Raw genomic sequence first — 17,655 nt, 5'->3', positions numbered from 1 at the left:
TGGTCATGCTGTGGTCGTATGGTCTGGGCGTTCATTTAGAAATGCCCATATTTCCGGCAGCCCTGAAGGCAGCAAGCGTTGTACGGAGCTGCAAATAGTGACGCTGATCTGGGGTCTGTGTTTACTTCCTCGCCAATGGTTAAGGTAAATAAAGGGGGTGGGAAAACCGATTTCTAGTCAGTAGTGAAAGAAAACTCCAGCTCGGAAGTGAACATTGCAACTCGCCACATAAATAGTAACGTTAGAAGTAAAGGAGGTATACATTTCAGAGAATTTCGGACGGCAATATTCATCTAACGCTAATATTTGCCAGCTCTCAACGATGGACAAGCTTCGTCGTGTGTTAAGCGGTCGAGAGGAAAATGAAGAGTCGGGTCTCACTGCACAGGTACTGACAGTGCTACGTTGCTAATGCTAACGTTCTGTCAAAGGATAGTTTAACTCACTTAGCTTAAAATTAGTAAAACTGCACCCTGCTCGTCAGTCGGTGGGTGATTAAAGTTAAAGTTAAGTTAGCTCTCGTCAGTAAATCACGTTGTATAACACATTTTGTCAATTAACGTTGCATTTTGTATGTATTGCTACTTTTTACACGCATTCACAAGGAGGACAAAATGAGGTAAGGTGATGACTTGGACCTCATCAGAATTGATTGTACGTCGAGCTTACATGTTGAGCTCTTGCCTAACTAAACGTGTGCAGCCTTGCATCTCTTCCTGTCACTGTCACTGTACATATTTCTTTCTTTTTTGCAGTGGTTTTGTTAGTTTAATGGTCTTTATATTGAGTTCTCAGCAATGTTCTGTGCCTTTGCATGACATGGAGTAAGCTAGCTGTTTATTATGTTCTCTCTCCCTCTCTGTGTCTTGAGATATCAGCTTATAGTATTTCTGGCGAACATGCCCAGTAGGTCCTCAGTAGGAATAGTCCATGGGCCAGACCAGATATCGGTATCACTCAAGGTGGCAAAATCTAGTCACATTTTTTGAAAAGGTACATGTCCATAGATGATATTTTGGTATGATAACCTTTGCTAAGTGGTAGCTTTGTCACAGTTATCAGCACATGAAGTTAACCACCCCTTACAATAAATTGGTATCTAGGCGCTGGTGCATATTCTACTTTAGGCTCATTTTCAGGACCTTTACTCATGTTTTATGAAGGCATGTTTGGTCTAATTTTAAAGGGTAGACTCATAGGTTCATTTAAGCACAGTTGTGAGTTTGTCTAATAAACATAGAGGTCACATGGGCTCTTCAAATTGTCAACAACATTCGTTTAACCACCATTTCCGCCTAAACTATAGTCTTTATTTGAGCATTATGACATGTAGGAACATCACTGACACAAATAACAAAACCTGAATTACTCACAGGACTGTAACAATTGAGGAAATGTATAATCTTCCCATATTATCCCACCATGAAGGCTGATTGTGGGCCTTAAAGTAGAATATGAACCCGGGCCAGAATTTTCACTAATTGGTACCATCCAAGTTGACAAATTCTAGTTTTGTATTTTGAAAAGGTCTGTACCTTTAGATGATATTTCAACTTGATAAACCTTCCCAAGTGGTATCTTAGTCACAGTTAACCCTCAATGACACCAAACGTTGATCCAAAGAAAGAGACAATCGTGTCCCTTTATTTGAACAGAACATGTGATAGAAAAAAATCAAGAATTCTAACTTATCATTTATTTAACCAATGATCTTTATCATCATCACTATCACAAATATAATATTAAACAGTATTCATATTCTGTTTTATTCATCATCATCATTATCATCATAGTCATCCAGCCTCCTCATGGGAAGACTTTAGCTCTTCAACATTACAATCTGTTTTGTTGAGACAATAGCATGTCTCTCCACAGGTTGCAAATAGCTGCTTGTCCTGAAGCTTTGCCCAGTTCTGTGGCAGCTTTCACTGGTCCACGATGAATGTTATCAAGGCAGTTTTGCTGTCTGGATTACTTAAAAGCTTTCTCCACTGCATGACATTGTGTCCTGGGGCAATGTTCTTCCATTGAGTGCTACTTGCTGAACCACAACCTCTCTGCATTCTTGATTGATGTTTTCCAGTACACATCAAACACCACATCTATTCAGTTACTGAGTAACTGAAAGAGAGAGAAAGAGTAACTTACTCTTTCTCCTTCATGCAACGCTAGGTTCAACACAGAACCAGCAATCTCTCCAAAAGTCTTGCCATCATCTTTCAGCATGAGTGTCTCCAATATCCTCAACTGCTAATGTTGATTTCTCTAACTCGCTAGCAAGCGCAGCGGCTTTGTTGGTTTTCCGCAATGAGACATCTGGATTGAAAGTGACGAAGGCAGTGGACCATGAGCCAGGACATCTTCAATGTGCAGATCTTTACTTTGCGAAGCAATGATCATATGCCCAAAAATATTTCTATCTGCTTTCAAGACCAGCTCCTTGTTTTGTGTTTGGTTTCCTCTATCTCTTTTTGTGATGCCTGAGAATGTCTTCAGATTCTTTTTTTCCCACTTTGTCATGGAACTTGGTTGCTGGTTACTCTTTCTCTATCATATGATTGTTCAATGTGTTATTATTACTACTGTAATTGCTACTGTTGTGGTAGCTAGAATTAGCTAGACATATTTTATGTGAAGTCCTGAGACATGCTTGTGAATTAGGGCTATACAAATACACTTGACTTGACCGACTTGACTTGGTGACACAGCAATTCCTGTGGAAAGGCTGATGATATTAGACTGATCTGGACCTAGAGGGTTTACCCAGCTTTTCTCCATAAGCTCTACAAAGGCATTCACATCTGCCCTATCCTTCTCTATTCTGGGCTTCTGTAGATCGTGATGACTGAAACAGTCTGTGGACTTGTTGCCTCTCATGTTCCTGAGCTGCCTCAGATACTGACTTCTGTCTGAAGTGACTGCACCAGCTTTCAGGCTGAAACCCTTGGTTCCTCCAGCAGTCTGATTGTCCTTGTTTATGGTCTCCTCAATTGTCTGGTCTACCATAATCTTTCCAATATGGAATAATTTGTCTGCAGAACATATGCACCGGCATCCAGTGTATGTGATGCCAACAATCTTTGCTACCTGCTGCTCTGCACCAAATGTCCTCGAGTGGCCACCGCCCGGGTGGGGTCGTCAAAAGGGCCTTTCTGTGTGGAGTTTGCATGTTCTCCCCGTGCCCCCTGGGGGTTTCCTTCATATAGGAACCCCTCACCAAAACATGCAATATCCTGGTCACTGAAGTGGTGCCTCCTCTGGTCGTTCAGGGCGCCTGTTCGGAGGGAGGGGAACTCATTGGAATAGCGTGATCATCCCACGTGCTACGTGGGATGTCCCATATCCTACCGGTGAAGCTTCCCCTGTCAGGTGAAAAGAAGTGACTGGCTACACTGCCCATGTCTCGGAGGAAGCATGGAGCCAGTTTCAGCTCTCCCCAGATCGGCAGAGGGTGGAGCAGCAACCAGGATAAATAAATAAAAAATGAGCACTAATGGGGGATAAAAAAATTGGGAAAAAAGTAAGATTTTTTTTTACTGTTTAATATTATATTTGTGATAGTGGTGTTCTGTTCAAATAAAGTGACAAGATTGTCTCTTTCTTTGGATCAATGTTTGGTGTCATTGAGGGTTAACTGTGACTAAGATACCACTTGGGAAGGTTTATCAAGTTGAAATATCATCTAAAGGTACAGACCTTTTCAAAATACAAAACTAGAATTTGTCAACTTGGATGGTACCAATTAGTGAAAATTCTGGCCCGGGCCCATCAAAATCCCACAATCAGCCTTCATAGTGGGATAATATGGGAAGATTATACATTTCCTCAATTGTTACAGTCCTGTGAGTATTTCAGGTTTTGTTATTTGTGTCAGTGATGTTCCTACATGTCATAATGCTCAAATAAAGACTATAGTTTAGGCGGAAATGGTGGTTAAACGAATGTTGTTGACACTTTGAAGAGCCCATGTGACCTCTATGTTTATTAGACAAACTCACAACTGTGCTTAAATGAACCTATGAGTCTACCCTTTAAAATTAGACCAACCATGCCTTCATAAAACATGAGTAAAGGTCCTGAAAATGAGCCTAAAGTAGGATATGCACCAGCGCCTAGATACCAATTTATTGTAGGGGGTGGTTAACTTCATGTGCTGATAACTGTGACAAAGCTACCACTTAGCAAAGGTTATCATACCAAAATATCATCTATGGACATGTACCTTTTCAAAAAATGTGACTACATTTTGCCACCTTGAGTGATACCAATGAGTGAAATTTGGGGCTTTGGCCCATGGACTAGAAGCCTGTGTGGGTCTTGTGGGTTGGTCATTAGGCTAGTCATGTGACATCCTCTCATTGTTCTCTCCAGGTCCTTGATGCCTCCACTCTCAGCTACAGCAGCAGGGTGAAATGGTTTCTCATAACCTTTGCTTCAGGCATCCTGTGTTCAATACTCGTGAGTGTGTGTCTCTGCTCTTTGCTACAGGCATCCTGACTGTGTTCAATGCTCGTGAGTGTGTGTCTCTGCTTTTTGAAGTTGTGAAAGACGCTTTTCACCCTCCCAACTGTAAACTGACAATGCAAGACGGTGGTTCTCAACCTTTTTCATATTAAGGACCCTTACATAAACTTAGTCCACATTAGACCCACGGACCCCCATTTGAAGAGATGTTCTCTCTTGGACCCAAAGCTGCGAGTATTTTGATAGTCAGATATGATTTTGACCAGGATGCCATGAATATGTGTATTTAAAACTAGAGCGAAACCAGTGAAACTACAATCAAAATTGTCATTCTTCCCCTAATTATTATTAATCACACTGGTCCACATTTATCAAGTGAGCACAAAATATATCTTAAGACAAACAAGTCTATTGATCGTTGGATCATGTGAACCTTAAAAAGTTGTTTGTCATGCTGAGTCAAAGAGGGGTGCCCGGATATATATTGTGAGGATTCTGGCTTACTCGTACGCCCACTATAAGTTGAATGGGGCAATAGTTAAATTATATCTTGGACATTTTATTACAGTACAAATGATGATTATGATATACATGGGCAATGCCGCAAGAGATGTATGCACAAGTGAATATCCTGGCACGCAAGTTTAGTATGTGCACAGATGGAGTGAAGATGTCTGTGTTTAGACTCTAAACAGAGACATCTTCACTTTATACTGCTCAGTTGTCGTCAAACTACAAGAGAGCAAGCATGCATAGAGTTCAAGTAGCTTACAATGATGCCATGAGAATATTTAAGACCTAGAGCTGCTTCCGGTACACATCCAGGCTCAGAAAACACTGGCGAAATAGCCTACATATTAACCTTTTTTTTGGTTGAATTATGAACTATGAACTGTTGTGGTTTATCTTGAGTCCGTAATAAAGTTTGAATTAAAAATGTAATATTAATGGATACCCCTACCCTTTAAAGGGAAAACCTTTATTGTCCCACAAAGGCAGCTAGCTATAAGGAAAAAAGTTATGAAATAATTTAATGTTTAAAAGTACTGTATATATGTACAGTGATGTCTGTGTTTCACTCTACCCCTGTGCTGTATGTTAGGTCCTGTTTTTGTATCCTGTTTTGTAAATTGTCAGTATGGACTGTTACAAGTTCTCAACATGGCTCTTCACCTGTGTCATCAAGACAAACTCATATGCCTCTATTGTACTTGCAGATTAAAGTGTAAAGTGATTGCGGAGTTGTTAGAGGAATACATGTCATTATTACTTAATATACAGATTCATTTGAGTGAAAGGAGAAACGCTTCAGTGTGACATGTTGCAGTTAAAAAGACAGCAGGACTTGCCACAGGCGACAGTTGCTGAATGCTGATAACACCTTGAAGCCACTGCAGACTGATAATTCACACTGACAAACCCCACAGTGGACTCTGTTGTTTAGGCCTCCACCATGAAATACATGCTCTCTTTACACTCATTATTGATCAGTGTTTATCGACCATGTCAGCCGTCTGCCACACCTAATAATAATAATAATATTAATAATACAAATAATAATAAACTTTATTTGTATAGCACCTTTCATACATTATGTAAATTGCAGCTCAAAGTGCCTTACCACAAACCACAGCATAAAAAAGACATTACAACAGTATAAAATAATCATTACATACGGATAAATTAATTAAAAGCAACAATATAAAATAATTATTAAATGCGGTTAAATTAACTAAAAGCAAGACCATAAAAATGCGTTTTTAGTTGCTAATCACCTAAGGTGATCTTAATTGTGAACCAAGAATAATGATTCTATTGCCACTCGGGAAGTGTTTCAAAGAGAAATCTTTATGGTGTTCTGGCACTAGGGGGAGCCCATATTAAACCTATAGTCAGATCTCAGAATTAGTAGAATGGCATTCACAATTATTTAAAAAATGTATAATAATAATAGCAACACAAGTTTACTATCTTTATCAAAGCATCTTCCCAGGATTGGCTTTGCTTGTTGCTTATAACAGTACTAGTCATTTTCTATTATCTATGAATCTCAAATGTTTGCGTCATTATTATTATGGTGACTATTTTCTGTTTTTCCAGGGCACAGCATTGCTGTTCCTTCCCGGTAAATCTGGAATCAAGCTCTTTGCCGTCTTCTACACACTAGGGAACCTCATGGCGCTTTCCAGGTAAGGCTGTCATAGTCCTGAGGTTCTTTTCTAGTATTGTCTTGATATCACTGTGGGGGGCGAGGGATCATGCATAAACGTTTTTACAATTACATCAGTTTTGTCTTTCAGTGTCGCTTTAATATCATTTTACAATGATGATATTATTACAAATTATTTTGCCAGGATATCGATGAAGACTTAATCCACATAAAGAACTTAGTCTAGTCTACAGTACAGTACAGTAGTCTTGTTTAGTTATATAGCCCTTTATCACAAGACTGTCTCAAAGGGATTATACCTCTTATACCTGTAATCTACCTTTGCACTTGATTGCCTGTTGGTCTAGGTTTGGAACGCACTGCCTGGGGAGCCATGCAAAGTCATCATCCGTTTCTAATGATGCACAATGTGGCTAAACTTAATTGTGTGGCGTGCTTCAAAGTCAATGGGTAATGGATAACCAAACAAGTCAACGAGTTATAGGCTAGCCACCTGTCCTTGTTTATTAGCTGTTTCTTTAGCTAACTTCCCCTGATGAGTGGTCTCGTCATTGGTGTTTGCGTTCAAATTATTTGCCTACTACTAACTCTAAAGCTTGAATTATTAAAATATTGACAAGGTTATGTTTTCAGGACAGGGCCATCTCTCTCTCTCTCTCTCTCTCTCTCTCTCTTTTTTTGAGGTGTCATATGTTTAGAGTTGCAAGTAAATTAACCTGGGTCCTATCCCCTTCTGCTTTCATAGCAGGTTACTAATGCATGACAGTGTCATATTTAAAGGGACTTGAAGCTTTGCTATTGTACGTGACTTTGACTGCAAGCATTACAGTAAGACCATCGGTTTCACCTTGCTGCCGACAGTAGTGGAATAGGGAGTTATTGCTGTGACTTGTCTTTACAATGTCAGGGTAAAATATTTAAATATTTCTATATACTTCTATCTATCTATAGATATAGATATAGATATATATAAACGTGATCTTATATAGTTTTTCTAGGGAAGTGTGTTGAAGAGACAAAACTCGGCCTTGGATCTAACTTAGGTTCCGCATTTCTGATGGTAGCAGGCCAGACTCTTTAGCTGCTGATACACAGCATTTGCTAGACCTCAGTGATATAATTAGATTTATTGCAGTCCTAGTTGCTCAAGTCCCAGTCAAATAGGCTAATGCAAGACCAACATTGCTTTTAAAAGTGTAAAAAAAACGTTTGATTTCCAAAATGTTTTATAAAATCACTGAGTTTGGAAAATGCAAAGTCAGCGAAGAGGTCTGGGGACGTGAACCACATTTTGAATTTCCTCCATGTCAACATCAGTGACCGTTAGACCACTGATGATGACACAGCTGATTGCAGAATGTATCGGCAGCAGCAGCAGCAGTGTGGGAGTGGTCATCATGCGTGTTCCTCTCACACTGAGCAGTTGATAAGCAGCAGCCCAGCTCTCTACAACAGCAGATCCAGGAGAAAGAGCTTGCGTCAGCAGAGAGAGACAACTCCTGTCTCTCGTCTGACAGTCGTGACGCTCCACACAGCCCGTTTCCCGCTCAGCTCAGCCCAGCGCCACCTGCCTGTTAGCGAGAAAAGCCTTTGTCTGGTTTCCTTTACCGACGTCATGCGTGCATCTCTGCCACACAGGGTTTAGTTACAGGGATGGATAGGAGGAGGATGTTGGAGGTTTTGAATGTGTCATCACGGTGTAGGCGTAGGACATGAAATATTAACACCCTCATTTAAATGGTAACAACTCGTTGTATAACATGTTAGACAAGACGAATTTGGTTGTGGTGGTGTGGCCACAAAATTCTGACGTCATGTGTGCGTGCGTGTGTGCACACTATTCTAAAGCCCACCTTGGCTGTAAAGTCAACTTACATAATATACACACAGAATATGAATTCTCTAATGTGGGAGGCCTTATGCAGCTTATTTGTACTTACTCATTATGCTTATTTAGATGTGCAGAAAGACCACACACACACACTCAACATTTTTGTGTTGATTCTTAAAGTGATCCTTAAGCACTTCTTAAGCCATTCTTAAAGTTATGCTTAAGACCTTGGGTCCGAATCCTTATTATAAGGCATGTAACAATGCAATGTCATACCTGAAAGTGATGAAAGTAACCTCAAATTAATGATGACCTTTTTGAATGACACCAAATACATGCATCAACAGAGCTTCATCAACAGAAAATCGAATGAAAAAGTTTGATTGACAAGTGATATCTGGGAAGTGCAGTGTAGAAACACCCCAGCACAGTGCTTAGCAACAAAGATGCCAACAGTATAAAAGGATAATTTTGTGGTTTACCACTTTAAGCAGCAATGGACTAAGCATGTTTCACTGATGTTGAACTTGTATCTTTCTTTTTTGTCCTGTCTAAAGCACCTGCTTCCTGATGGGACCATTAAAACAGCTGAAGCGCATGTTCGAACCAACAAGACTGATAGCGACCATTGTTATGCTGGTAAATAGTCTATTATTTTAGTATTTATTTGCCGTTTCCCTGTGCTTTTAGCTGGGCCAAATACATCAACCGGTGTTTGTGTTTTAGTGTATATCGTAAGGTGTTGGAGGATACTTTATTTGTATCTGCTTTAGTGGTTGCGTTAACTGAATATTTTCTTTCTTTTACCCATTTTTTTAAACGATGACGGAAAAATCTGAAGTCCGTCTGTCATTTTGAGAGATTGGAGAGAGGGATTACCAGCGCGGTGGCGCCACTTAAGCCGGGGGAACATTTCTCCCAGGGAAGTGATCATCATCAGAAGTCAACAAGACTCTCTGATTTCCTGATCTCGCTGGGTGCTCCAGCGAGCACCCACTTAAAGTCCATGCGGACCAGGATAATTGTCTAATTCTGTAAGATTGCGTCGTTCATATGTGCTTGTTTAGGCACGATGGCCGCAGTGTTTTAGTGCGCTCTGCTGTCACTGCTTTCTTTATCTCTTTATTTACACAATAAAACAAAGCAACAGAAACACAACAACAAAAGAGAAGAAGAAGCAGATTGTGCAGGTGAGATTTAGACAAACCCCTAGAGGCTTATAGAAGAATCTCACCCTGTGTATGCTGCTTGTGTGCTGCTGACATGAAAAGTCAGTGTCTCTGTTCATCTTCTCTCTCTTGAGTGCATCATCGAAGTTTGTTCTTCTGTTCTGTATATTAAATGCTATTCTGATCGATAGCTTTAAATGCTATTATAGATAGGCCATGTCTCATGATCATAAAACAAATTAAAATGACAGGTTATAACAGATGGTGATGGCATTTTTATGACATCAAAATGACGGACAACGAGAAAGTCTAACGCGACCTCTGACCTGCTTTGACCTTCTCTTTGAGGGGGTCAAGTGTCTGTACCCTAAGGTCCTGTTCAATTAAAGATCTGAAACTCCAACCATGTGGCCTTTAAAGGATTCACTAGATAAGGTCACTGATCTAGACGACACAACTGTAGCTGTAGCAGTTAAACTGTTGGGAGATTCATTGAGTTTGTTTTGGTTAAAATCTAAATGTTCCTATAAAACGTTTCAGGAAATCAATTCATAGCAAAAGTGATTAATACTGTAGGGGTTTATATTATTCTGCAAGATATTTACCATTCCTTTGCATTTCCCCCGCAGCTCTGTCTTATCTTAACACTTTGTGCAGTGTTTTGGGTAAGTAGGCTATAAACAGACTAAAACAAATTATGTATAATATATCATAATTATGTAATTATGGTTATGTAATATCATAACTATTTTGTGTGTCATCATACAGTGGGATAAAAAGGGACTGGCCATCATCTTCTGTATTCTGCAGTTCTTGGCAATGACATGGTAAGTGTCTAAATTATAACTACAGTCGACAAGTAGTTATTTTGCCGGTCACGTCTAGTCAGATGAAGACTCGTTCACATGATAGAGAACTTTGGTCCAGCTGCTTCGGCTTGCGCAGTTGAGCAGGCTGGTGATAAACTGACTTACTGCTCTGGCCACGTGCTGGGCTAAACACCTGTAAATGGTTCAACTTAAACCATTACTGTCAACACTGCACACTGCACCTATCTGCCTCCTATTAAACAAATATATATATATATATATATATATTCTTTGGGATTACTGTTTTAGATGTAATTGATCTATTGTTTGATTGTGATTGGACTGTGCAAGACCAAGCACCGTTCTTACTCTGAGGAGGAAATGTCATCATGGTTTTTATATCATGATAACCGGAAGTACATATTTAGTGATATTAGAAATGTGACTAGATTAACATTAGAGGCGCAACAATTTGATTAATCGATTAGCCGTCTACTATTAAATTAATCGCCAACTATTTTGATAATCGATTCATCGATCTGAGTCATTTTGTACAGAAAAGTGAAAATTCTGATTCCAGCTTCTTACGTGTGAATATTTTCGGGTTTCGTTACTCCCCTGACAGTAAACTGAATATCTTTATTTTTTCACCATTTCCTAACATTTTATAGACCAAACAACTAATCGGCTGATCGAGAAATAATCAACAGATTAATTAATCAACAATGAAAATAATCATTCATTGCAGCCCTAATTAACATTCGCCCTAGTTTCCTCTGAGCAGTCAATGACATGATGCTTAGCATAGCTGTTCAGTCAGTGGTGTTGTGATGAGACTGCATGGCAGGTTGCCAGGCTTCCTGGTAGGGGTCAGGTGTATTTTTGGCCTGGTGGAGGAAGACGCAGCGCCAGGATCAGGGTGGATCTATTTATTTGCTCTCGCATCCTTTTTCCTTTGTCCTGGCAATTAGAGATGGACAAGTATTTCTGCCTGTTTGCACTTTCAGGGTCAAAACATTGCCAGAGGTCTCTGGAGGGCGGCCATGGCTATATTTGAGATCACAGGTTAACAATCAGTGATGGCATTCATAGGCCTTCAAAAAGAAAAAGAAAAGTGAAGTATGCAAATTTAAGGCCTTAAAAGGATGAAAATATCAGCGGTTATTAGAGGTCTTATTGTTTTTTCAATCATGCAATCACGAGTTTCTCTATGCTTCATGTGCACTACTACTTACTTACAGTAGATTAATACAGAACACAGTCAGTAATATATAGTATAGTGATGTTACACTAGGGATGTCACAATATATCGTCCCACGATATATCGCGATATCAAAACGTGACAATATGTATCGTTGAGATTAAATCTCATATTGCGAGAAAAAGAAGCTGAACATGGTGGCACTGATCTGCATCTGATTGCATGCTCGCTCTCCTTTTCATTGCTTTGTTTGAACAGACGAGGGACGTTACAGACACGGAGGATGAAAATGGTGAAATTACTCAAATTAGCGTGGAGGATGCCCCCTCAACGTACAAATCGATTGCGAAAAAATATTGTTAAAATATCGTATCGTTATCGTGAACCCAATATTGTGTATCGTATCGTGAAACTGAGTGTATCGTGACACCCCTATGTTACACTGTTCAGAACCATAAATAGCCATGTTCTTATGATAATGGGATGATTTCCCCAGCTTTATTTCTTGGTTTCGGGTTTTCATATTGGTATTAAATTTCAGGGAGCATTAAACTGGTCTTAAAACGTTTTCTGACACCTGCAGATAACCTTGACTTGCTGAAACCGATCTTAATGAGGCGTGACTGCTTCGAGTTTGACGAGCCGTAGGGTCAGCGGGCTTGAGTTTCAGCATAGTCGCGAGTAAAAAAAGTCCTGTCAATGGTTTGTATTGGCATGTCAGCGTTTGTGTGTTCGGTTAATGTGAGCATATTTGCACAACAGCGACAAAGAGTTTCAGTGTGTCAGTGTGCGCATGGGAACCCATACCCCCAGCAACTGAACGGATGGTGTCTGCATAGCATAAACCCACGTCAGCGAGCAAAGACTGTCTGCCTTAACTATCCTGCTATCACATCTAGAGTAAATGGGTACATTGACTTCCCTTCTGTCTGCGCTTTGCTCCGTCTCAGAGTCAGTCATCACCGTGGCAACCACAAGTCGCACATCCCGAGCTCCGTCTTAGCAGAGGACATAGTGCACTAGTGCAATTTTCCAAGCCGACGTCGTAATCGCATAACACTGAGGTACTACTGGATGGCACCGACTGAATATTGTCAAAACATTTGCTGCCTATTTTGAAATGGGTTCATAAACTGTTCCGTTTCTCTACTTCCTGTAAGAGAGTAAGAGAGTATCTGAATTGTGCATTTACAAATGTCCAAAAAAAGCTTCAGTAGAGCATGGCAGTCAGACAGTACGAAGGATGACAAAACAGGAACTATAGTTTGATAGTATATTGTATAGTTGTTAAAACTGTAAGTTGTTGTAACTTGCAGAATCTTGTCATATGCCGTAAAAGGTCTTGTAATTGTTACAGGCTACATAAGCGGTGTTCAAAGTAGGCGGTGTTCATACCCGGGCAGATCCTGGAGTTAATCATTCAACTACTGTACCGGATTCCTCACATATTTTAAATCGTTGAGGTATTTGATCAGGGGCTTTGTTGGCTACACTGCAGCTGCACTCATTCAGTCATCACATTTTGTAGTGTTTGGTCACCAATCTGTGTTAAATCATTCGTGCACAGATTAGTGAACCCTCTTAGTCCACAATAACATGCGTTTAATCCTCTTGCCCAGCTATCAAAAAATCCCTCTTATCCTAATGATTAGTCCTTTCATTATGTTGATGCTTCGTTAAATTGACAGGTTTACACATTTGTGTGATAATCATCACAGAATCAGAAAAGAACTTAATCAGAAGTGGTCATTTAATTTAATGTATTTAGTTAAAAGACAATACATTTGGTCAACAGTTTACACATTCTGATGTGTAGATTATCTTAGCGTTCAACTTGAGCAAATCTTATGTGAGCAAAATAATATAGGCAAATGTGCTGATCTCAGCAAGCATAATATTAAAGCAATACAATTAGTGTGATTTTACAATATTTATCATCTTGTATGTATTTTGCTCAGTCTAATAATGTTTTTATATTTCCTCACTAGATCATCACTGTCTTCTGCTATCAATATTTTGTTGACGTAAACTCTTTCCTTATCTTGGTGTTTTCTTCTTTCTCTCTTTCAGGTATAGCATCTCTTACATTCCATTTGCCAGGTAAGACAACAGCATCATGTTGACCTAGTAACTTGTGATATGAGCCAAGGCTGTTTATCAGCATGATTTAGGAGAATGTTTTCATGGACTTGATCAAAGTGTAGATTAACCGTATCACCCAGTATTTCCATTCTACGTAGTTTAGTTGTTGCTGCATACAACATTCTTTACTGCTTGTACTGTTCTGGCCCAACTTCTCTCTTTTTTTAAGGAATGGAAACATGTTTGTTTATTCACCTGTAAACATGTTGTTGTTTATCTCCACCATATGGCCGTAATCCTCGGAGCAGACCAGGCACCCGGTGTCACACAAATGGCCGCTTGTGGTTTCACACAACACCCCTCTGTGTTTTAGAGCCATATAAAAGCTACTGGCTTGTTTATCCATGATGTCAAAGCGAAATCATTTTTGTGTGCAGTAATGCTCTCAGAATGTCCCCAAAATTTCTGCTCTGATTTGGCTTTTGCATGCTTTGTGATGAGCTTAAATTCATTTTAATGAATTGCGTACAGAGACGAAGCACATTAGAAAATGCTCTAGAGCTAGACACTAAGCTAACCCACAATATTCAGGTGTTCAATTCTCAGATATGGCCATATGGTGCGCCCCCCCTCCCTGCTGTCCCCCCAGCCAAAGCTAAGCGAGAGGGTGTGTTGATGTTTTGGCAGCCCAGCTGTGAACAGGGTTATTTCTCCCCCCCCCCCCCCTCCTCTCCACCTCACCCCCCTATAAGTGCCTTGTGTGTTCAGGAGACCCTATAATCCATCCTGACAGCTGAGAGACCTCCGGCCACCACCCTCACTCACTCCCCCTCCCCCCCAGCCTCAAATGCTAACAATACTAAAAAGGCGAGACAAAAGAGTGTGCTGGTGCCAGCCTCCAAAACACAAATTCCTATGGAGAAATGCTAATTGTGCCGTTCTTTGTTGGACTGACTGTCGAAGCGCTGCTCGTTCAGTGATATTTTCTTTTATTTCTTTACTTCATCCCCCCCCCCCCCTATTTGTTGCATTTTTTTGTCAACAAGTTATTTTCCTTTCCGCTTAAGCCTCTTGCTTTTAATCCTTTTTTTCATTTTGTTAGGATTGGATTATTATTTTTATTGGATTATTTAGCTCTATGCTGTTATTGCAGGGAAACAGTTACTGCATATTGATACCACAAGAGAGCTCGACGGTCGTGTGACGTTTCTTGCCCCAGAAGTCAATTCCCCATTCATTTTCTCCATAGACATTTCGAAAAATAAATCCTTATATAACTAGTTGCAAGGCTTGAATCAAGCCAACCAGTCTTCCAGAGAATCGTGAGGGACCATAACACATTTCACTTTCAGCAAAAACAAAAAATAAATGGAGGGAAAAAAGATAAAAAATGTGTCTCCCCCCCCCCCACTTTTATTTTTTGTTTTTGCATTGAAAATGTTTTATGGTCACTCACGATTTTCTGGAAGACTGGTTGGCTTGGTTGAAGCCTTCAAACTAAAAAAATATATTTTTCGAAATGTCGATGGAGAAAATGAACGGGGAATTCACTTCTGGGGCAAGAAACGTCACATGACTGTTGAGCTCCATTCAAATCACTCCCCCCGCCCCCCCAGCCTCTCCCGTCTCTGTCCATGTCAATCAAACAAACTGAGGTAACCGTCTAGCCACAGCGCCACATGACCAGTTAGTCTTGATCCTTTCATGTCTTTTACCTTGTTGTTGCCTCTATTTATAACTCCTCGCGCCTGCAGACCATGGCAAAAACCTGCTGTATGTGCACTTTCCACTGTGCGCCACCGGGGGGGGGGGGGGGGGGCTGTTACTCTTGACGTTTCATCATCAGTGGGGGAGACGCATCATTTATTCATGCAGTGTTTTTTTTACAAGCAAAAATAGCAGCAAGCCTCCATTGAAGGTATAAAAAGCCAACCTGAGGCTATATACGTAGTAGTCGCCGCGGTAACAGATGAGGACTCTGATGTTGAAGGTTCTCTGAATGTACCGGGAGGAGCGACTCTGAGCCGTCGATCCACCCGCCCCTCCTCCTCCTCCTCCTCCTGCTTCTGATCCCCCTCTCCCCTCTCTCCTTTTGACCTTGACTGCTCTCACACCTCCTCCACCCAAATTCTTTGGCTGTGGCAGGCCAAGTCTGCATAGCAACACGCGCCACGGCGGCAGGAGGCGCGGAGGAGGCGATGGGTCTGCGGTTGCCGTGGCGACGGCTGGCTTGTATGGCGTCGTCATCCCCATCACCGTGCAGTGCACTATACCTGGAGAGAGGGAGCCCCATCGCTCTGCACATGTGGTGCTTCCCCCCCCCGTCAAAACAAGCTCACTTATTCATGACCAACCCCACCCAAGCCTTCGTCGTAACAAAGGGCGGACGGCATTAATTTTGCACACATGACCGACGACGGAGACATTTTTTATTAAGTAGCTTTACAGGATTTGTGCGATCCTGGATCATTCAACACAAACACTAACATGCTTGTCATTCCTTTTCCCTCGTTTTCTTGATGGATTATATTGTGTATTACGCAAGCGGTTATTCATACAGTGTCTCTTTCTTCACAGGGACGCTGTGATGAAATGCTTTACTTCCTGTCTCAGTTAGAATGGCTTTCTACAGTTCGTGCGAAGACTGGTCCCCAATATGCAAACTGCAAGCACAGTGGCTCTGTAAAATACATGTTGTTTATACACTATATCTTTCAATTCTTACCATTGCCCTTTCATACTGTGAATTCTCACCTTTGTCATTAATTCTAGATCGTCTGTAGCTATAATCATGATATAACAACCTATCATCAGTCTATTGCTCTTGGTGTGAAAGAGATGTGTGCTTTTAATGCTTAATATATTTAAAAAACAATATTCCTCTGTTTTTCTTCAGCATTTTATACTGTTTAAGTGCAGGGAAATGATTTTGAGTTTGCTTTTCAGTGCCTGTCAAAAAAAAAATCAACAGATGTGCCTTACTGATTTTGATTTTGTTTTGTTTTCCTTTTTTTCTACATTGTCTACTGTTATTTGAGAAGATTTATTGGCATTTCGACAAACCATATATATTTACATATTTAACCGTGTGACATCAGATTTTTTTTTTAAATCTATTCTGCTTTGTAAATGGTGTTCTATCTTACACACAAACACATTTGGATGAGCTGGTAATATTAAAACATTCTCTCCGTGTTCCATGTGTTCAAGGCAGTGATGTATAAAAGATGCTGTGATTTCCCATCTTTCAGAGATAATTGACTTTCCTGGAGGTTCTGCTTCAAGGACAATACTCGGGGGTATATATATGATATGACATCCAGGGCCATTTGGGATGTTCTCAGGCAAAGAGACAAAGAACTGCACTGCCGTCTAGCCCAGTAGCTCTTCCACATGTGCTGTATGTATACGGGGTTACACCTGCTCCCCCTCCTTGACTCATCAGAGTACCTCAAAACTAGATCTCATTTTCTAATCCAATTCCCTTTCAGCAGTGACCCAGTTGATTCTGCTTCTCTGAGCATTGTAATTTTGCCGTGACCTAATAACCCAGTATAGCTCGAGTCGGGTTCCCTGTGTTCGGCATGATGGCACAGCCTCCGAGGATGCGGTCGTCATGACAACCCTCCAGAAGATTCATACCGTCCTCGGCCCACCCCCATCTGCTGCGCGGATGGTCCCATTATGTTGATGAGAAGGTGGGTTAATATAGAAAACCTTTGGATTAGCCCATGGGTAATCTAGCAGAGGGGTCATGGGCCTGGTCATTGCTTTACAGTGAACAAAAGATTTTAAAGCCATTTTATGTCATTCCCCACATGATGGAAGCCCCTATTAGCCTTGGGATTTAATCCACGTTCACAAACATGCCTCTTTTTCCTTTTTTTTTTACTGCGTGTTTCGGTCTCCACATCTTGTGCGGCCCCCAC

General features: G+C 40.7%; 1 protein-coding gene across 1 annotated transcript; it reads left to right on the top strand.

The window, feature by feature from the left end:
- The first annotated feature begins 194 nt into the window (after positions 1–194).
- Positions 195–16,910, top strand: sft2d1 (SFT2 domain containing 1). The gene is made up of 8 exons (XM_083658708.1): positions 195–388; positions 4,372–4,458; positions 6,565–6,653; positions 9,023–9,104; positions 10,264–10,299; positions 10,403–10,461; positions 13,715–13,744; positions 16,304–16,910. The coding sequence occupies exons 1-8, from the start codon at positions 323–325 to the stop codon at positions 16,341–16,343; spliced, it is 489 nt and encodes a 162-aa protein (XP_083514834.1). The 5' UTR covers positions 195–322; the 3' UTR covers positions 16,344–16,910.
- Positions 16,911–17,655: the final 745 nt, after the last annotated feature.

This window comes from Poromitra crassiceps (genome assembly GCF_964638095.1).
Source record: "Poromitra crassiceps genome assembly, chromosome: 22".
In the NCBI taxonomy this organism is placed as follows: domain Eukaryota; kingdom Metazoa; phylum Chordata; class Actinopteri; order Beryciformes; family Melamphaidae; genus Poromitra; species Poromitra crassiceps.
The sequence above is the reverse complement of the archived record's forward strand: the minus strand, read 5'-3'. Positions and strand labels throughout refer to the sequence as shown.

Bases quoted from the DNA above. Each gene is read 5' to 3' on its own strand.
- sft2d1 (XM_083658708.1), top strand. From the start codon at position 323: ATGGACAAGCTTCGTCGTGTGTTAAGCGGTCGAGAGGAAAATGAAGAG. The intron at 10,462-13,714 runs GTAAGTGTCTAA...TCTCTCTTTCAG, and splicing joins CAGTTCTTGGCAATGACATG to GTATAGCATCTCTTACATTC. The intron at 13,745-16,303 runs GTAAGACAACAG...CTTTCTTCACAG, and splicing joins TCTTACATTCCATTTGCCAG to GGACGCTGTGATGAAATGCT.